Here is a 20,822-nt window from a genome sequence, read left to right on the forward strand (position 1 = left end):
TTTGTTTGTCCTGAAAGCGAAATATCTCATGAAGCATTGGACAGATTTAAATGAAACTCTAAAGAAAGTCGTCACTCGTGTACGCCTACAACTGATTACCTTTTGGAGTCAATCCAAATCAAGATGGCCGCCACAGTTAATCGACCTGTAACTCAGTCAGTTCTACAGATATGAAGTTAAATTTTGATGTGGTAGTAGCTGAAAATCGATTACAGCACATACGTCATTCGACCAAAACAGCTCTATCAAATGTGAGAATGATCAGATCGTCCCGGTGTCCCTTTAGGCTGTAGCGACATGTCTGTGGATTGAGCTTGCTTTTCACAGCTGCCGTCAAACTGAAAACTGGGGTTTGGTTTGACTAATGTATATTTCACAAAACGAGCCATTTTCTGATTTTGCTTTTGAACTTAAGTGATCCAGTATAAAAGTATCCAGGTAAAAAAGACACACACCTTTTCCATCATCCTCTTCAGTGCTGATGAGCAGTGGAGGCAGCTCATCCTCGTTGTCTGGCAGCAGGCTTGGAATCCTCTTTACTGCAGAACCGATTCCAGAAAGCAACCCGTAATCCCAGGGTCCGGACACTGGAGGTCGGACCACCTCTACAGCTCCAGAGGCATCAGGGGCAGAGGAGCTGCTAACTCCAAGGTCTGAGCCAGATGAGCCAGGCTGAAATCACACACACAGTTTCTCTTACACCGAGCCCAGTTTACGTCTACAGGCATATTTTATCATTTCTGACAACAGTTGAACCTTTATACCTGTCAGTTACCACCAAGCAAATAAAAAAAGGTTAAAGCTTATCTAAAACAAGAGGCCAGCTGTGTGGAAGTTTGTCTTACGGTTTCTGGATCTGGACTGAACTCCTGGGAGCTCCTGCGGCTCGTCACTGACAGCTTTGTTGTGTCGGCCACCTCTCCATTGGGCAAGATGCCATCGGCAAACCACACACGCTTTTGTTCACGTGGACAAGCTGACAAAACACAGACCAAAAAACAAAAAAAAAAAGAAAAAGAGTTCAGGTAAACAAGCCAAGAATCAAATGAGGAACAGAACCTTCGAGTACCCGTACCATCGTTGTTTGGGTGTTTGAGAACGGACACGGGGACCATGACTGTTGGTGGTGGGGAGTTCAGAGTTCCAGCAGCTCGAGCTTGCTGCAGAGGAGGGATGGTGCTGCAGTACTCAGATGGGACGTTGGGGTTTGGGCTGGGACCCGCTGGACTCATCTTCCGCTCATCGTTCTGGGCTAAAACAGAGGCGTCATTAGAGGTTTCCTTCTTAAACTCAATTTAATTTGATGCTCTCGCAGAACAAAATGTAAAAATAAAAATAAGTTTTAAAGTTTTTGAAAAAAAAAACTATTTAGATCTAAATCTAAAAGTCTTTGGTGATTTTTAAGTCATTCAGTGAGGTCTGTTGGCTTTTGTGAAACCACTCAGAGACAACAGGAAGTAGTACAGCAAGTTTCAGCTGAGAAACTTGTCATCCTTAAAATGTATCATCTAGCACCATCAATTGGTCAAACTTTTTTTTTGTGTCATTTTAGTTAACAATATACCTTTAAGACAAATGAGATGACAAATTATGATGTTAATTATCAAGTAAACATTCATTTACATCCGTCAATGTCATAAAACTTTGATTCAAGAGTTTTTCCCAATCAGTGAAGGGAAAAAAAACCAAAACATTGTTCCTTTCTGTTTGGCATTAATGTGTAAAACAGGCTGAAAACCTGGGGTTGGCTGTGACTGTGAGAATGTGTTTAAAAACGTGGCTGGAATGGGGCATTTTTTGGTTCCGCGGGCCCAGCTTTCTAATCACACCAAGATCTGGTTCAGCTCTGGGTAGGATTGCTTTCAGCTCATTCTAGGTTCACGTCTGAGATTTTGAAACCAAACAGACCTCTAGTTGCTAAACTAACAAAGTGACAATAATCTGCTAAACTTCAGCAATTTTACATAAAAGTACTACAGCGTCCAAATCCAGTCTCACAGAGCAGCCATGACTCTTTAGCAGTCAAGGATTTGTTTGTATATTGTAAATTACTGAAGATGTCTCTATGTTTATTAATTCTTTCCTAACTGTATTAAAGTTATTTTTAACAATATTTATCAGGGTGTTAATGCATTGGCACTGAAGCACTTATTAGTGTCTGCCTGGTATTCTTCCGTTTCTGTCACAATTTTGGATTCGCTGCTCCTCCTGCAGCTTTGGAGAAACTCATACAAGTACATAAAAATGTGCAGTTGGATTGGGATGAGTGTGCTATGACTTTTGGTAGCAGTAGATCATAAGACAAGGGGGGGGAAAAAAACAACTTGAAAAATATTTCCACACACAACAGTGGGATTTTAGTAAAATGAGAAAACACAGCCCTCCTTAGAGCTTTACATACAGCTAAACATACGTATACATGCAAAAATGTTTCCAACTTGTGTTTTTCCAACTTGGGTGCTTTTTTCAACAAAATATCTACAGTCCATTCCTCTAAGACAAAAACAAAACAATCCCAAACTCAGAGCCCTCCCCAGCATCTTTCTGCCACTGTAATTTATTCTGAAAGGATTATAAAATTAAAAAAGGGTTGCAGGTCAGCTTAGTTTTACTTTCAGAATACGGCCATACTCCTCCACGTTCATCCACTGTATTGGTGAAAATGGAACAACATAAAGAAGCCCCGATTGCAGATATTGCAGCAGAACATGTCTCTGTTTCATTCGAGGAGCTTTCAGCTGCAGGACTTGAGATAAGTAAAATAAACTTTAATTCAGTCATGTGGTCGTTTTTGAGCCAAAAATGTGAATCATGCAACAGTTCTTAATAAAGCAGCAGCTGAGTTTCGCTCTCCTTAAGATGCTTTTTCTGCTTTTAAAGAGTTTGTTGTTGTGCTGACTCTTGTGCTGGAAAGGATGAAATGAGTATGAATTAGTGCAAGTTTGTTTTGTGTTTGTGGAGCTGGCTAGTAGGTGGGGGGATGAGACGGACCAGCAAAACAGGCGAGGGGGTGGGGTTGAATATTCGAAGTAAAACTGAATAATTACCAGACAAATTTGAAGAGTGTTCTTGCTTAAAATACCTAAAAAAAAGTGCATTTCAGTGCTTTCCTACCCCAATATAATTTATTAAGACCACTTCCTGTCCATCATTGTATTCTGTAAGCCATCTATGAGTGTCATCCCCTAACAGATTTCATCACGTTGGGATTCATCAGTTTGTTGGTGTTGGCTTTGTTTGATGTTTGGAGATAAAATCTACTTTCAGGTGATCTGAAATTAGATCACTCAAAAATAGAGCTGAGCCACGGGCTAAAACGCTCAACAAAGAACTGTGCAGTCTGTTGCAATGCCCATATGATAGCTTTGTGACTCTTGGAATGACTAATTTGGGTCTGAAATGCTCCGAAGCATCTAGAAGTTAGTATGACCTGAATTCATGAAATCACAGTACTGAAGCAGATTCCCACAGCAGCACATTTCATTTGAAATAAAAGAGACAAAATCACACACATTTGAATTAAATCAATATCTTTGAAGGGGCTTTTAGAAAAGGGCTGCACTCCATCTGGACCTATTGCCTCTACAGCAGAGATGAATGAAGGACAAACATGACTTTGAGCAAAGCTCTTTATGACTAAGAGGTTTTCTCCCTGCCTTCTGGTTGCACTTGCAGGAAGCGCTGAAGCAGCACTTGTCTACACAATATTGATTAAACATCATATAGCTTTATTGATCGGGTGGGTACTGACAACAACAACATCGTGGCTCACAAAAGCACAGAAACACAGCCACATGGGATTCCAGCACGTCACAGAGACGTTATGGTCATTTAGAAACTTGTTCTGGAAGTTAGAAACAGAAAAGCAAAAGAACGAGAACAGTCACAATATGATGTGCAGGGAGCGAACGAGGCTGCACTCTTGAGGTTTGAGGAAAATGACTTCAAAATCAAGCTGGGGGTTAATACATTTGTAATCCCGGTGGACCCTTCGCCTGCACACAATTTTAACACCAGTGTACGAACTTGAAACATCTGCACATATTTTGAGCACAAAAGCAGAACAAAGTTAAAAGCAGTCCGTTATTCACGACTCCTCTTACCTCACAGTCATCCTCGCTGCTCAGCCAGTCGACATCATAACAAGTCTATTTCTCAGTCTGACCTCAGAGCAGTCACCACAGCTTATTTAGAGGCTTCGATTTCCAGGAGTGTGTTGTTAGCATTAATAGACGGTTAGCTGCAGGCTGCTGTTTGGGTGAGTGTGTGTGTGCTGAGCCTCTCCACGTTGACGTAAGAGGGGAGGGAGAGGAGATCGCGACACACTGCGCCTCAGCAACTGCAAGCTACAAAAGTAAGCCACCTCTTTGTTTTAAATTCGTACAGCGTGTGAGCATCACATGCCCACTGTGTTAGGCAGGTTCTGGGCCACTCACCAACACACACATGAACACACACACACACACACACCACATCAAGGACAAAACCCAGTGTCCGCTGTAACTCTCCTCCCTCTTCTGTGTCCTCTCCATCTATCTCCCGTCTGTGCTGCAGTCTTTAAAAGGTTCTTCTGAACGTCATCAGAGCCAGAAAGCCACAGAGACAAAAACAAGAGGGTGTAATACTTTTACATTTAAGTAAAAGCTTTAGTATTCAACAGACATTCAGAAGTTAGCCCCAGAGCGGCTTCATGTGGGATACCTTAAATATTAATCGCTTGTTAAAGCTGTTTTAATATTAACCAAAGACTTCAATCTATTTTGATCCTATATTTTTATTCTAACACTGATGACTTTTTAACTTCAGTCAAGAAATCGAGCAGACACAAAGGCTGATCTGTTGATGATTAAGCTCTAAAACTTTCTGCACGTATCTCACAACAGTCCTGCTACTTTGTTCTTTTTTGTTTCTCCAAAAAAAATATCATCGGGCTATGTTGGATTTTCATGGCAAAGAGATCATCAAAATTAACATTTGTATACAGTATGATCGAACAAAGTTTGTGCGCTGTTCTGATCAACTTTTTTCAGATGCTCCCTTTAGGGGTCGCCACAGCGAATCATCTGCCTCCATCTCACCCTATCCCAGCATCCTCCTTTGTCACATCAACCCTCTGCATGTTCGATATTCATGAATCTACTCTGTGGTCATCTTCTTCTCCTCTCCTGGCAGCTCTATATTCAACATCCTATGTCCAATATGCCCACTATTCCTCCTCTGCACATGTCCAAACTAGGGGTGTGCCATATCGCCTCGTTTACGGTAAGACTGGTGGACTTTTTGAAACTGGTGAAAAAGTTTATATTGCGATACCATATGATGACGTCATTTAACGGAGCCTGAGCTGTGCAGCAGAGGCGCTATGTGGTGCACACTTCTTACCAGTTGGTGGCGGTAATGCTTCCTATAGTTGTTTGTCAACCGCCATTAAAACAAAGAAGAAGCAGTGCAGGGCGCTGTGAGCGAGACCTAGCAAACACGGCGGAGCACAACCCGGAAATACGCCCCACGAGTCCTAACATAACTCCAAAAATAAAGGAGCCACTTCTGTTGTTTGGAATTATTTTGGTTTTAAAATAGAAGATGTGGATCAGACCACCATATTTTGCAAGTCATGCAAGCATGTTGTGTCAGGTAAGGGTAGAAACACTTCAAATCTGTTTATAAAAAGTAAACAGTTTTGAAGTTATATTTATTTGGGCAAATCCAATAAAAAAGGAAAAATGTAGAATATCGTTATAGCAGTATTTAAAACAGAAATATTGTGACATCAATGGCAATATCGCCCACCTCTAGTCCAAACCAACTCAGCCTCGTCTCTCTGACTTTGTCTCCAAAATGCTCAACCTGAGCTATCCCTCTGATATTTGTTTCTAACCCTGTCCATTTTGGTCACTCCCAGTGAAATGTTTAACATCTTCACCTCTGCCACCTCCAGATCCACCTCTTTTTTTCGTGCTGGTAGTGCCACCATCTCCAAACCATGTATCATAGCAGGTCTCACTACCATCTTCTCTTTCACTCCTGCAGCTGTCCCTTTGACACAAATCTCCCTGACACTCGAATCCTCTGGTTGTTTTAGATGGTTAGCCACAGGGATTTAAACTCCTCTGCTGTCTTGAGTCTGACTTTCATTCCTCTTCTCTCCAGAGAAGACCCCCACATCTCCAGGCTCCCTTACACTCCCTAATCTCACTACAGAATCACAATGTTCCTCTGTGATCATAGTCCATGAGGACTCTTGCTTGACTTCATCTGTCATCCTGTTCAACATTGTGAACAAAAAGGGGCTCAGAGCTGTAACCCACCCAGACCTTGAACTCATCTGTGACTCCTACCATACATCTCACTCATTGTCTCACTGTCCTTGTACATGCCCTCCACTACCCTCACACCCCACTCCACCAAACCTGACTTCCTCATACGGTACCACAGTTCCTCTCATGGCTCCCCATCACGTGTTCTCTTGAGACCCACAAAGCCACACTTCAAGTTTTATGAAACTGCATCCACGGCTTTGTATAAGCACCTATTTTGTTTTCAATTAAAACAGCATAACCCTGCAGGGTTATTGATTCTATTCAACATGACCAATAAGAGGACACAAGGTGCTGAAATAAACAACATGCAGGTTAAAGATGCTCTGTATGTACAAACTATATGAAACTAAAACAGGACAACAGGGAACAGGGTCATGCTTTGACGATGCATACTTATCACAGGAACCATGAGCTCACAGTCAAGCTGATTCAGTACAAAAAAATATCTAAAATGTTTTTGACTGCATCCAGATAAGCAAAACAGTTCCAGGTTACGCTCTCATTCAACCACGTATCAGTCTGAGACTTCAGCTACGTGTAATAATGAAAACAAAAACGTGTAAAGGTTGTCGCAAACAGGGAACATATAAAGTTCTTTGCATAGAACAAGCAGGGAGAGCCAACAAAAAACATGGCTGGAAAGTTCTGGTTTAATGTTTTGTGTTCAGACTACAGATTTAGATCAAATCACATCGAGAGATGCATTTTATTTTGTTTAGCTGGTAAGTCTTGTTTTGTTGTAATTTTAATGTCCCAGCTTACCTTTGTGGACTTCCTGAAGGCTCCTAAACGTGTTTTAATGCTACAGACGAAAACAAATCCTGAAATTCAAGTTTTGACGTCTTCAGAGATACGCCTGCAAGAAAAAAATCTAACTAAATTCCGCCTACCAGGAAAGAATCACAGCTGTGCTAGAGAATGAAAAACACCACAAAAAATGAATCAGGGCAGGGAACTGACGCACTTTTGCAGCTCTGTCAGATGGCTGCCAGCTACGATCTCCAAGCTAAAAGACAATTAGTTGCCTAATGTAGTTACACATTAAAATATAATTTCTTATTTTATTTATAGATCAAGCTTGTTCAGATTATTTGAAACATGATTATTGAGGAATGTTTATGACATCTACGACCATCTTCTGCCCATGTCTTATATGCAACCTTTAGCAGACTGCATGTTTTTGATCATTTTTAGCTTATGATTTTGCTTCATTTCTAACATGTTACTGAATTTGTCACATTCCTTTGTTTTATTTTTCCATCTACTTTTGTAATTTTTATTTTTACTGTCAATTTGTTTTGTGTGATGCTCTTTCATGCACATGTGTGTTGGAAAGAGGCTTTATAAATAATGTCTGCTTGATTGACAAAACAGGGCTCGATAATTCAGTTTCAGCACTGGAACACAATCGCGGAAAACAATTACATGATTGGGACTCTAAAGTTGTAGTTCAACAATCCAAGCAGGAATGTGCTGTATGTCTTTACAGTCATGGACAAAAAAAAAATTGTCAGCAACACAAATAGATTATGCAAATTTCAGTTTTCAGATGCATATTATTCACTGCAAAGAGGTTTATTAATTTAAAAACATTGACTTTATGACAAAAAAACTTTTTGAACTAACATAAAATTATCAGCCAACTTATTTTAATGGTCTTATCGTAAGGACGGGAATAGAGTAAATCTAATTTGTAGACTGACTGGTGTAAACAGATATGCTTGAAGCCATTGTATTTGTGTGTTTGCAACAGTTAGCTCCAAAGAAAACCCTCACTTTGCATCAAAATGGCTTCACGTGAGGAAACCATTGCTCAGAATGTTACACCTGAAAGAACAGCTCAAGGTGCAACATTCAAGGTGTGACACTCCTCAAGGGGAGACAGTGAAGGAGCGTGAAATGTCTAGGAAGAACTAAGATCATCTCCTCCTGAGGAGCGAGCTGAAGAGTCATACAGTCACCAGGCAAGACGGCAACATTGGAGGCAAGTCTGAAAAGACTTGTGAACAACAGCCTTGTGACAAGGACAGCAAAGAAGTCACTGCTGTTCAAGAAAAAAACATCAAGAACAGACTGAAAATCTGCAGGAAGTAAATCTGTGTCACTCATGGCAGTCACGAAAAACTGGGTGATTCAGCCAAACAACTGGTGTTTCTCAAAACATCTGAGCAGACAAAAGCGGGGTCTTACCTTTGTTTATGGTAACAAAGCAAAGGATGCACACACGAGCCTCTTTTCCCATGTACTTCAGGATACATTTTCTGTTGCAGCATGCAGCGCAGTACACCTGTCACAAGGCAGAGAGGAGAACAATGATGACGACGACGGTTTACATCCACCAGAGGAGAAAAAAAAAAGAAAAGTAGTTAGTCTTCCCATGTTTGCGTGTAGGCCCACACAAGAGCAGCGGATCGTGCCGTTTGAGCTGTAAACTTTAACATGCTGAACTGACGTCTCGGCTTCTGCTTTTAAATCGCCGGTCCTTAAAGCTCTTAACTGCAGCTTTAGGATGCACGGCTCAGTGGAGGTCTACAGAAGAGCTGGAAAAAGAACTGCTGACTCATGCTCTATACCTCCATGAATCCAACGAGCTATTTTTAGCCCATGGATGTAATCTGCTGTTTTAACAGTTCTGGGACACACACACACACACACATCAATACAAAAATTGACTTCAACTGCAGAAAAACTGCATGTCAGATTAATTTGAACAATTACACCATCAGTACGGGTGGGAAGCTTTAGGCACCTTACAGTCTGATTCAGAGGGATGTCATGCAATTATGAGACAATCAGAAACATTTCAATTATCTTGAAACTTAAATGACTGTGGCTTATTTTACACGAGTAAACACTGATTTGAATATTTCCATGCGTGTACATAGATCAAAAGCCCTATTCATCACAGGCAGCTGACCAAAGCACAGATGCTAACTTAACATTAAAAAAAAACCAAACATGATTTAACATGTTTAGCATCGTGTTTATCACTGGAAATTTATACACAAATCAAATGTTTCCAAGTTATTACTAAAGCCAGTTATAATAGCTTTAGCTAATATCTACAGATATCTTTTCGTGACATAAATATTGCACCAGAAACAAATCACAAACAAATACAATTTAAATTGTTTCTGAAGAGTTAGTTTACAGAGAGATGCTAAAGTATTCACCCCCTTTGTTGCCTCCAGACCTGAAATTTAAATGGATTTTCAGTTTGATGATAAGCATCCATAACTTATAGATACTTGTAGCATAAGTAGCAGATCTCTACAAAATACTCCAAATTAATAACGTTGAACAGGGAGGTGGTTGTTTTGAATAATTTTAACAAATTCGAACTGGAAAAGGGTACGTGCATATGTATTAACCCCACTCAGAGTCGATACTTTGTACAGCCATATTTTGCAGCAATTAGAACTACAAGTCTCTTCAGGTACATCTATACCAGATTGGGACATCTTGTCTTCACGAACAAACTGCTGCAGCTCCTTCAGGTTGGACGGGTGACGCTTCTGAACGGCAATCTTTAAATCAAACCAGAGACTCTCAATTGGATTGAGGTGTGGGCTTCCATTGGTCCATTCTGGGACATTTAACGATGGGAGTGTTGGTTTAGCTGCAAGGTAAAACCATACACCAAAGCATGATGCTGCCGCCACCATGCTTCAATATTGTGGCGGTGTTCTCAGCATAATGAAAGGAATTGGGTTCACATAAGGTATGATATTGTCTTTGATAGCCAAAAAGTTCACTATTAGTCTCATCTGACCACAGCACCTTCATCCACATATGAAGGGGAAAAAATGTGATTGTTTTCACAATTGCATGCTTAGATTTATCACAATGTTAACAAGCAAATCTCACCCTTATTAAACAAGGCAACTTTAGATGCTGCTATATATTATTAATTTGGCAGAAAACATGCTGCTGTTTTTACTGCTGCTCGTAAATGTTCAAAGTTGTTCACGCTGTATAACAGACGCAGTGAAGTATTTGAAATGTAACTTAAACTTACCTTCCCGCAGGCTCGACAGTGATGCCGCCTTTTGGTGAAAGTGAATCTCTGCTCACAGTTCATACAGCTGGGTGCCTCGGAGTCTGGCACCCACTTAGGCTGTTTGCTCCCCAGCTCCTCCACTCCGTCCCTCTTCCAGTTCACTGGCCTGACGGCGTCTGCAGGCTGCTCCCCAGGGTAAGGTGGCGGCTCTGAGAGTTCATCAAACCCCACGGAACAATCCTGATGATCCCGACTCGCGCTCGCATGGCAGGAATTCCTGAAGTTGGAATGTTCCTCCACAGGACTCGGGCTTACAGTCAAACTGTCCTCATCCTCTGGCATTGAAGAAGCACTGAGGGCCTGAGCCTGCTCTTCTCCTTCCTTCTCTGCTGATGGAGGTCTTGCAGTTTGGCAGTGTGGTCGTTTAGGTCTTGCCCCTCCATAGGAGGGCTGTTGATCAGGGCTACTATTGTGCTGGGACTGGAAAGTGTTGCTGGTTAAAGAGTGGCTAACTTCAGAGGAGTCTTCGTGGCATGGTCTGCTAAAGTCTTGTGATAATGATGGAGCACCAGAGTTTAAACCTCCTGCTGCAGACAAAGAAATTGTTCTGTCACTTTCCGGAGAGGCTAATCCTTCCAAGTATTCCTGTCGATCTTGATCACAGCTCTGTGGCTTCTGCTCCTCTAAAAGTGCATCTGACGCTGAGAGAGACTCGGGCTGAGTATCGTCTCTAGGACTGCAGCAATACGAAACCCCTGCACCCTGCTCTGCTTCGGCATGCGCCTGAAGGAAGGCATCCAGTTCCTCGTCAGTAACCAGAAGCTCAGCCTGGTCACTTTCCGGCAGATGCTCAAAACCAAACTCGGGAAGATCCTCCGGGCTGGGTTCTGAGCAATCAGAGGAAGAGAGGTTTGCAGGAGGAACAGCAGCAGCAGATACAAGAGGAGCGTGCTGCCCTTCTGAAGACAGTCTGTGCTCTGAAATCTGGTCAGATTCAGAGTTGTCTAAACAGGGCTTGTCCTCCCTGAAGGGGTCCCTTGATGAGTCTTTTGCTTCCAAGGCTGACAAACAATCCAGCTTGTTGCTCTCAGAAACATCAGCCTCGTCACACTGCTCTGAAGCTGCCCCAAAGTCATCTTCTCTGGTCTTTGAATTCACCAGAGCTCCACACATTGAAACGGCTATTGGCAGGCATGACAAGCTGACCGGTTCACTGTCTGAGGATTCACATTTTACATCTTCAGTGGACTCTGGTACAGATTCATCAAACGCCTTATTTGACTCTTCCTCTTTATTCATCGCAGTCATTTCTTTAAAGCTGTCTACATGTTCCGTTTCAGGGTGGTCTACAGAGCTCTCTGCAACATGGTTTGAGCTGGGTGCCTCTTCTCTGTCGCTCTCTGCTTCATCAACTGACTCGGTGGTCCTCGTTGATGGCGATTCATCCGTGGGTTCAGAACCTTTCTCCACTGCAGCAGGAAGAATAACGTCCAGCAGACTGAGAGAAGCAAAGTATCCACCGACCTGTTCATGGGAGTTCAAGCCTAGCAGTCCATCTGACCCTGCAGATGTTTGCTCTTCTGAAGCACCGCTTATGCTGACGCTCGGGCCCCCCTCTGTGACCACAGGGCTGTTAAAGTCCACTAGCAGCGCCTCCTCCTCCTCCTTCTTCTCCTCCTCCTCCTCCTCCTCTTCCATTTGCTGCTCTGCCATGTCCAGCTCCCTGAACACATCGTGGCTGTTGGTCCGGGTCAGGATGGCCGAGCTCGCGTCATTCACAAGGTCACACACCGGCTTCAGAGATCTGTCTGGGCATGGAGGGGCGGAGCTTTTCGCTGGCCTACGGTCCACAGAGGAGAGGAGGTCCACACCGGTGAGAGGCTGACCTTTGACCTCTCTGTGATTGTGGCTGCTGGAGCCATCAGAGCAGCTGGTTGCAGAGCCATAATGAAGAGAATTAAGGTCAGGGAGGCTTTGTGGGGCAGTGGAGGCCTCTGAGGGTAAACACTGGGAGCCCAGCGAAGAGAAGGGGTGTGCAGTGGGCTTCAAGAAAACTGGCTTGCATTCAACTTCTTCTGCAATAAAAAAAGAAAAAAGTTTCAAGAAATAAATTACTTTCTTAGCCAATAGTCTATCACCTTAACAAAATTATTCAAATGTTTCTTCACAGGGTGATAAAATTTTTGAAGAACAAATAGAAATTAAGAGCTTTGTGAACAGACATAAAACAGTAGTACGAGTCTTTTTTTAAACTAGGCCCATTAGTATAGAAAACCACCACAAAAACAAATCAAAGTAGTGTCCTCACTGTTTAGAGGCCTTGCACTGGTGTTGGTTTTGGGGGCCATCAGAAAGTTTGTATATAAAGAGATCATGTGACCCTTACATTGTCCACAGGTTGCACTTATTTAACTAAAATATGTGGCTTCTGAAGGTAATGGTTGGGCATTAAAAAACAAAAGCGGTGAATACATATTCATGCACAGCCTTTCGTGTGTTCATGTATTTTTTCAAATGATTTCAAACCAGTTTTAACCAGGTAACCCCAATACCAATATTGGTTCATTATTTATGATTAAACTGAAAACCCATTTAAAATACAAATACTTAGAGGGGGGAATACTTTTGCAAACTACAGCATTGTGCAAATGTCTTCTTCAGCTACCCTTAATATTTTTTAAAAGCCCGAAAAACTAAAAAATGGGTCCAGCAATTTAGTAAAATGTTTGCAAACTAAAAAAAAAAGTATACAGTTTTAACAAGCTCCAAATTATCTTAATTCCCGAACACTTTAAGACAATGTTTCCTTTAATTATTTTTAAGCTATCTGTAGAAATATTTTTAAAAGCTTCCTGAAGGACAGTCCAGTTCTCTGCTGTAAATGTTGCCTCTTTGTTCTTCTTTGTTCAGGTCATACTGGAAATGAACATGTCAGTGTGCCATTTTTATTTTGACAGTCAACGTGGGGTATTTATGTTTGCCGTGTGTTGTGGAGCGAAATATTCGAACGTCAACCCATCGGAGTTCAAGAGGTTTTCTGGCCTCACGAACTCGGGTCCAAGTAGGTTTTCTCTCAGCACCAACGGCTCTCAAAGACCTGCAAGGTTTCTGCTTCTGGACTTTGTTTCTTTCAGAACAACTTGGTTATAGGTTTATTGTATATTAGGTCAAACTGATCAATTTGAAAAATACTTTTTACTCCCTAAATAAAGTAACTGGCTCCAACTGAGGCTCACACTTTAAGAAGGTGAACTTGAGGGTAAAAAGCAGTTATGGGAAGTGAGCGCCGCAGAGCAAAAGCTCAAGCTGAGAAACGTGTTGTTAGAGGCGTTTAGATCACTCACAACACTGCATCAAGTGTTTAAGTAAACAAGGGTTCTATAATCAAGTGCTGAATACTGTGTTCAGCGTCTCAAAGGTGGAAATAAAGACGAGCTGGTGCAAAGTTGCGACTTTGCCTTCAGACATTAAAAGCACGTTTTCAGCTTTAAGTCAGGCTAAAATAACTTCAGTTTCTGGAAAGATTACAACACTTAATATCACATAACAAGACGCATATTCCCTGACTTTAGAGAGGTTAATATATTGTTGTTTTTCACAGAGCTGTGAACTGAAACAGACCAGGAGTCTAATTCACAAACGTATGTGTCACCATTTAAATTAGATTATGTTATTGAGATGTTAATAAAAGCATGTTATCTTACCAGAATTGAGCTCAAAGTCATCGAGCAGTTTGTCCAAATCACATACAGCTGCCTTGAAGAAGCTGTCCATGCTGGGCTACAAGAAAAGGCCCTCGATCGCTCAAATGCCTACAAAGAAACAAAATGCTGGGGTTAAACACTAAATAAAAAGGCAACACATTTCAAAAGGTGCACTACTTTTTAGAGGTTATGCATCAACTCAGAGTGGAATAGTTCACCGAGCTGCTGAAGGAGAGAAAATCCTGGTCAGCTGTTGACAAATATCACCATCACATTCAGCCATCTTTCTGCCACAATAGAACGACTGCAAACAATACTACAAAGTCGAGTCTGACAAATACCAACAATTTCTTTCAAAAGGTTTTGTCAGGAAACCTTCACAGTTGGAGAACGTGCAACATATCAATCACACCTAAAAGTGGAGTAAATATTTGTCGGCAGCTGAGGAGGAGACCTGTGACGCACTGATAGATGTGGGTTTCTCTGCACTGAGGGATACAACGTACACAGAACTGAAGTAATTATCACTCCCTCTCCTGAAACAAGTCTTCAGGGTACATGGAGAGATGTCAGCAACCCGTATTAGAGGTCCTCAAATGGCAGGTCACCATCTGGATCCAGATCCAAATGAAGTCTCGTATGTTTTTAAGTTTTAGAAGAACGCATCAAGATGGTTCAAACGGACCCAGTTTCAAAGTGCCATCTTAAAACAGCTCCAATCTGATAAATATCAAAGCGGTTTGTTATTTAAACCTTTAAATTCCATTGCACTTCCCATTATGTGGCTATTTTGGTAGAAACATTAGGAAATCCCTGCCTGGATGTGACCTATGAAGTGCAACATCTAGCTGCTGCTGCTTGTATTGGGGGATGTAATGCTAAACTGACAGTAATTTTAAGTTTCATAAAAAGGTGTTCCCATCAAGTGAAATTTCAAGACTTAAGACGGCAGCAATCCCCTTTGGTCTTAGCTACCTTTGGACTAGCTGTTAGCTTGTCAGACGGCAACTATTTCTCCAAACTGAAGCCATTCAAGAAACCCAGGAACTGACACGGAAACCCACTTCAAAATTGCCAGAATATCACTTTAAAGCTGTTTAGTAGATGGGTCAGAACAATCAGTCTCACCCCTTCTTACCTGCCGGTTAAAGCTCTGAGTTTCAGAACTTTCTTGTGACCCATTATTATTATTAAATACAAGTTTCTATAAAGAAACTGTGACTTGTGCCCAGTCTTACAGCCTCCAGCACGGTATACTCGCTGAGAAACGGTGTTCGCACCTGAATTTGGTACTAGAGCCAATAAATACACAACTATTGTTGTGTTTGACTGAACGTTTCTTTAAACATGCTTGCGTTGCATTTAAAAGCCACGGGTTAGACTGTTACCATTATTTTTTAGTTTGTCCTGTATTAAAAATGCTTTATTTAGAACATGCCATGCAGCATTCCTGATGTTTAACACACAGATGAAATCTTAAATAAAAATAAATAAATAAAAAATCTGAAGTACCGTATTTTCCGCACTATAGAGCGCACTAGATTATAAGACACACTGTCAGTGAATGGTCCATTTTCAAACTTTTGTCATATATAAAGCGCACCGGACTATAAGGCGCACCCTCGTGCACCTCCCAATTTTTGTAACTTTGCGCAGACTGCACGCACCACCCTTGATTCAAAATGGACAATTTCGCTGCTCTAGCAGAGCTGGTTCGCCTGTATCAGCATTTAGAGATCACAGAGATAATCGAACGTTTCAAAACTCACGGACGGATACTGCACCGACGTAAGCGTAAAGTATAAACGCCTTCATCGTGCGAAGAGACCTGCGCGACTATAACTGAGCCTTAATGCTGCAAACGATGCAGCTTTGTAGTTATCAAAGTCGTACTCAAACATTACAACTTCTTACATATATCAGGCACTCCAGATTATAAGGCGCACTGTCGTTTTTTGAGAAAATTGAAGGCTTTTAAGTGCACCTTATAATCCGGAAAATACGGTAATGAAGTTTTACATGCATCAACAAACTGGTTTCATAACAGGCATACCAGAATGAATCATGTGAGTTTCATTTCAACATCACTTGTCTTTCCTGACAGTGTCTGAGGTTTTTTAAAAAACCTTTGATTGTCCTACAACCACCTGACATCCAGAGCCGGACCAAACAGGTTTTTTCCCCTCAAGGGCAGCATTGTAACTTTCTTGGCTCAGTTTGCACAAAAGTCACACTTGCAGTGTCGTTCTTCCATTTTCCCGCCAGAGCCATAAACAAGAAGTTCAGAACAACGTGCAGCAAGGAAATATGTTTTAGTTTTAAGTGTTGCTGGCTAAAGAGCGCGCACGTAAAGCTTAGAGAATAAGGCACCGAGAAGTGTTGAGTTGCTACAACAACCTCTGTAAACATAAAGTCGACTTATCAGGAAGAGGCTAATTTTACTGAGAATAAAAAAAAAAAAATGCTGATGAAGCACATCTTTAGAATGGCTAAAAATAGCTAAACAACTAAAGGAAAAGATGAAACTTTCTATAAATAGCACAGCCTGACAACACATGATTCTAACGAAACAGGTTTTTTTTTTAGAAGAAGTAAAAAGCAGCTCTGTGTGAGAGAGTATTTAAATACACAGTAAATATGTGGTCAGAGAGAGGCCATAGTGACAAACAGTAATGTAAAGAATCAACGTGTCTGAATAAACTAAAAAGATTCTTTAGTTTTAATTAGATGACTGTTTGTGGCTAAATGAATATGAAACAGATTTTCAGCTGACAAAAAGATCTGTTGACTCAGTAACTAGTTACAATGGAAAATGAACATTTATGTGAAAGAGGAAATCACATTAACCACAACAACATGCAGTGCAATGAACCTGATTTGTTTTTTTCTGTTTTCTTTTAACGGAATAGTCTGGCTAGTTTAAAGTGGGTTTCCGTGTAAATGTTATAAATAATTAATGTGTTACCTGTCGTGGATAGCTTGGCCAACAGCCTCAGTCTAGAGAAACAGGGTTCACGTCCGACAGGACTGACGAGCTGACGGCTTCTCCACACACCATATGGGATTGATGACGTCTTAAACAGTGTTCACGAGCTGTGGTTTCAAGTTTGAACGTCAGGGTTGTTTTCATGAACCTTTAGTTGGCTGTCAATTTTGCATTAAGATGTTGTTTGCAGTTATTTACAAGCGTAAACAACACCGGCTGCAATGAAAGGAAGCACTCCTGAGGCTTTCAGAGGTCTAGTTCAGCTGGAATTTCTCTACACTTTTGCCAAAAACAGTTTCAATTGTAACGTTTGTATTAATTTGTCAACATTGGAGTTTTTTTAATGAGCATGTCAAAACAGACCAATAGATTACGGCAGTTTTAAAACTGCTCCAGTCTCCAGAATTTCACAACATTTTGTGCAAATGCTAATATTTAAACCTCCACATTACGTCTTTTTTTCAGCAGAAATATTAGGAGAGGCGTAAAGGTTTGTAAAATAGCGTATGCGTGTACAGATATGCAATGTTTGTTTTTTTTAAACTGGAGTAGTTTTAGGACAACAACAATCCACTTTGGTCGTGGCCACATCAGTCCTGTCAGATGTAAACAACTTCTCCGAACCGAGGCCGTTCAGGACGCTATCCACAACAGGTAAGGTATTTATAACATTTACACAGAAACGTGCTTCAAAATGAGCAAACTGTTCCTTTAAAATAGGCTATAAAGTCGTGTTTAGGCTTGAATTAAATGAAGGCAGGTTCCAAATACTGAGGCCAGCTCATAAAAACAGCTTCAAGTCAATTTGTACTCTCTGCAGTTTGGTCATTTTTGTAGGAAAATTATAAAGAAAAATTCAGACAGTTGTTTTGATGTAAACTTAATCTTAGAATAGGATACTTATACATGTCAGTGGTCAATAAGAAGCATATTTATGGGCACATTCATACATATTGTGACTAATTACTTAATATGAGTAAACTGAAATGAGTTAAAAGTGTGTAGTAAATGCTGAAAAGACTTGAGGGCCACAATTAAACTGGGAAATAACAGCACACAAATGGTAGAGGTTAATCTGACTGGGTTTTTTTTTACAGTTTCTTGTATTTAAAACCTATGAAACTTGACATATTTTACGGCGCAACAAAGACAAACTTGGTTGTTTTTTTAGGTTTTTTCCAAATCACCAAACAAGTTACCCAAACTGCCATGGGTGTATAATCATTAGCGGGTAAGATTAGCCTCATTTCTCCAAAACACAACACACCTAATCGGTATTTTTAAATTAAAAAAGTGCCCGACCCTCTGCAGCGAACTAAACGCTGTTTTAAACGCGACTGTCCTCGTTGTCAAGCAACTCGGAGTTCAAGAAGCCGTGGCTAAAGTTAGCATGTTTAGTGTTGGTGCTAGCAAGCTAATGTTGCTAACTCCCCCCGTGGGAATACCTGGTTTGTTGGTTCTGTTTCTTTTTTCTCGCCCCCCTCCCTCACCTCCTACCTGAACGGATTTACTCCATGACCGCAACGGCTCCGGTTCGAAGCAGGAGCAGACGTGGCCCGTGTCGTCGTGTCATCGTCCAGACACTCAAACAGAAGTTGCTCGGGCAGCTAGCTGTTGGATTAGTTTCACTTGAGAGGTGTAAATTCTCCACTCAGGCGGCCATCTTGGACAGAGCGTTGGCACCGAGGTCACAAGATCCGCTCCTCTTCCGACCAGAACCCACTCTGCCGTCCAGTTATCCTGGGGACGAGTGTGCCGGAGTCACCCCTGTGTGCTGCTACTGTATTTCTGTAAGGCAAGCGTAAGGATTTTAGCCCAACACGTAACGGATAACGACAGACGGAGCACTACGAATGATATGTGACGGTAATAGTAAAATTGGGTCGAACATAAATGAAATAAAAAGACCAAAATGAGACACGAAGGACACAAAACCTGCTCCGGGGCAAGTCGGGTTTCAACCATTCATTTCCACGGTGGTGCATCCTAGGAAGGGGCGAAGCAACTTTGCGAAACTGAAAAGACCGAGCTGAACCTGAAGTAACCTGGCGAAGCCACAAGTGTAGTACGGCAAGCCGTTGAAGCACATAATCAAACACACACTCCTGTTTTTAATTACTCAATAAAATATCAATGTCAGCGTTTCTCCCCGTCACGACTGCGTTTTTATTACTGAGAATTGAAATTAAAGATAAGCAAAATTACATTCCAACTAGGAAAAAAATGTATGTTAAGGTCTCCACCACTGAGACTTTCTCAGGAATTACTAAGTTTGAAAGGATGTTGTCATTTTGAGGTGGGGTTCTGTGGAAAAGATGAATAATTATTATTTTATAAGTTGTGGGTAGCTCTTTGAAGACTCCATTTAGAGTCTTTTAGAGTTTTTTTTGCTAATGGCAGCCAAGATCCAAGTGAATTGCTACCATCTGAAAACAGCTTTAATCTTTAAGATTTAAAGATGCAAAGATTATTTCATAGACCTTTACATCATCAATATTTTGCAATAAACTGTTACATGTAATTCTGTGGTTGTTTCCAGGCATAAATAGCAATAATAGCTGCAAGCTGCAGTTTAGTGTCATAGAATTTCTGTGAAAATAACCATGCAATGAAAAAATTGTGATGTGAAAGTTTAAATAGTAGCACATAAATCTTTTAAACTGAAGTTGTTTTTAGATGGCAGTGAGTCAAGTCAAACTTATTCATATAGCGCTTTTCAGCAACAATGCAATTCAAAGTGCTTTGCAACACGAAAACACAAAAATACAGAGTCATTGTGAAAACACACAAGGAAATCTAAAAAAATATGAGCTAAGATAATTTAAATGAAACCATGAAATTTGGAATATCTCTTTAGGAAATCTACCATTTCCTCAAAAGTTAAGGTGAATGTTTTAACATGGATCTATCCATTCATTTTCTTTAACTGCTTTCCCCTACGGGGTCATGGATAGTAAGGTAAAATATTGCAGATATCAATAATTCAGGTCTTCTTCATTTAAAAAAAGAACATTTTTGCCATTCAAAGTGGCTTTCTTCTTCCTCACAATCAACAATTCAGATATTTCAAACATTATTCCTACTTGGAAAAATAATGAAAATTTCCCTTACTTGTGTATTTATCATTCAAGTACATTTTTCCCTATCAAGAATGAAAACTAAATTAAGACATTCCTGGAAAAACTTGCTTTTCATATATCTGCAACATAAGTGTCAGTAGTCAGAACTTTTATTTCACTTATTTTTTAAGAGTATTTCATGAAGTTCAGAACATCTCTGTGTATATTTGTAATATTACATCTTTACCAGTCATTATTGCACCTACTGATGTCTGAAACTGCTTTTTACTGGTCGTGAGAGGAATACTGAATACACCCAATGGCATTTTATTCAGTTGCACCAGTTTAATAAAGGCATCTGGAGTACCTTCTTTGTTTTTGACATCTAAAATGAAACTTATGACTAGTAACAATGGGACTGTAGGTATCTGGAGTGTGAGCTTGTCCGAGTAAGACTTTTATTTCAGATCTTCACAACCTTCATTCTGAACGAATGCACCCGGTGCCAAAAGTGATGTCATTAATATTGGGGATAATTACATTTAGGATCTCTAAAATGATGATTGTAGATAAGACTAATGGCAGTCTGGTGGCTGGAATGTTCATTTTAACTATGCAAATTTGTGTTGTGGGTGTCTGCTTGGGAAAGCCTGTCTAACTATTATATGATAAATTTGCTTGCCTTAAGAAAGGTAACTATTACCGTGCCTGACAACAATAACTTTTGGTTTTAAAATTCTGTTTTTAAAATTT

The 20,822-nt window shown here is 40.7% G+C and overlaps 1 protein-coding gene across 3 annotated transcripts in view; it reads right to left on the bottom strand.

Annotated features, from left to right (window-relative positions):
• Positions 1 to 19,070, bottom strand: part of zfyve16 (zinc finger, FYVE domain containing 16) — a 32,156-nt gene extending 13,086 nt beyond the window's left edge. Inside the window, exons 1-8 of one of the 3 annotated variants that reach the window (XM_017432252.3) lie at positions 18,946 to 19,070; positions 18,508 to 18,798; positions 14,025 to 14,132; positions 10,339 to 12,395; positions 8,511 to 8,607; positions 1,076 to 1,252; positions 846 to 976; positions 456 to 672 (exon numbers count right to left, since the gene is read on the bottom strand). In XM_017432252.3, the coding sequence (XP_017287741.1) occupies positions 456 to 672; positions 846 to 976; positions 1,076 to 1,252; positions 8,511 to 8,607; positions 10,339 to 12,395; positions 14,025 to 14,094 (2,749 nt within the window). In that variant the 5' untranslated portion in view covers positions 14,095 to 14,132; positions 18,508 to 18,798; positions 18,946 to 19,070. Of the gene's footprint in view, positions 1 to 455; positions 673 to 845; positions 977 to 1,075; positions 1,253 to 8,510; positions 8,608 to 10,338; positions 12,396 to 14,024; positions 14,133 to 16,989; positions 17,100 to 18,507 lie in introns of those variants that run through there. The other 2 variants (XM_017432251.3, XM_017432253.3) reach the window with 2 other exon arrangements.
• Positions 19,071 to 20,822: the final 1,752 nt, after the last annotated feature.

The sequence above is a fragment of the Kryptolebias marmoratus genome, linkage group LG14, assembly GCF_001649575.2.
Source record: "Kryptolebias marmoratus isolate JLee-2015 linkage group LG14, ASM164957v2, whole genome shotgun sequence".
Lineage (NCBI taxonomy): Eukaryota > Metazoa > Chordata > Actinopteri > Cyprinodontiformes > Rivulidae > Kryptolebias > Kryptolebias marmoratus.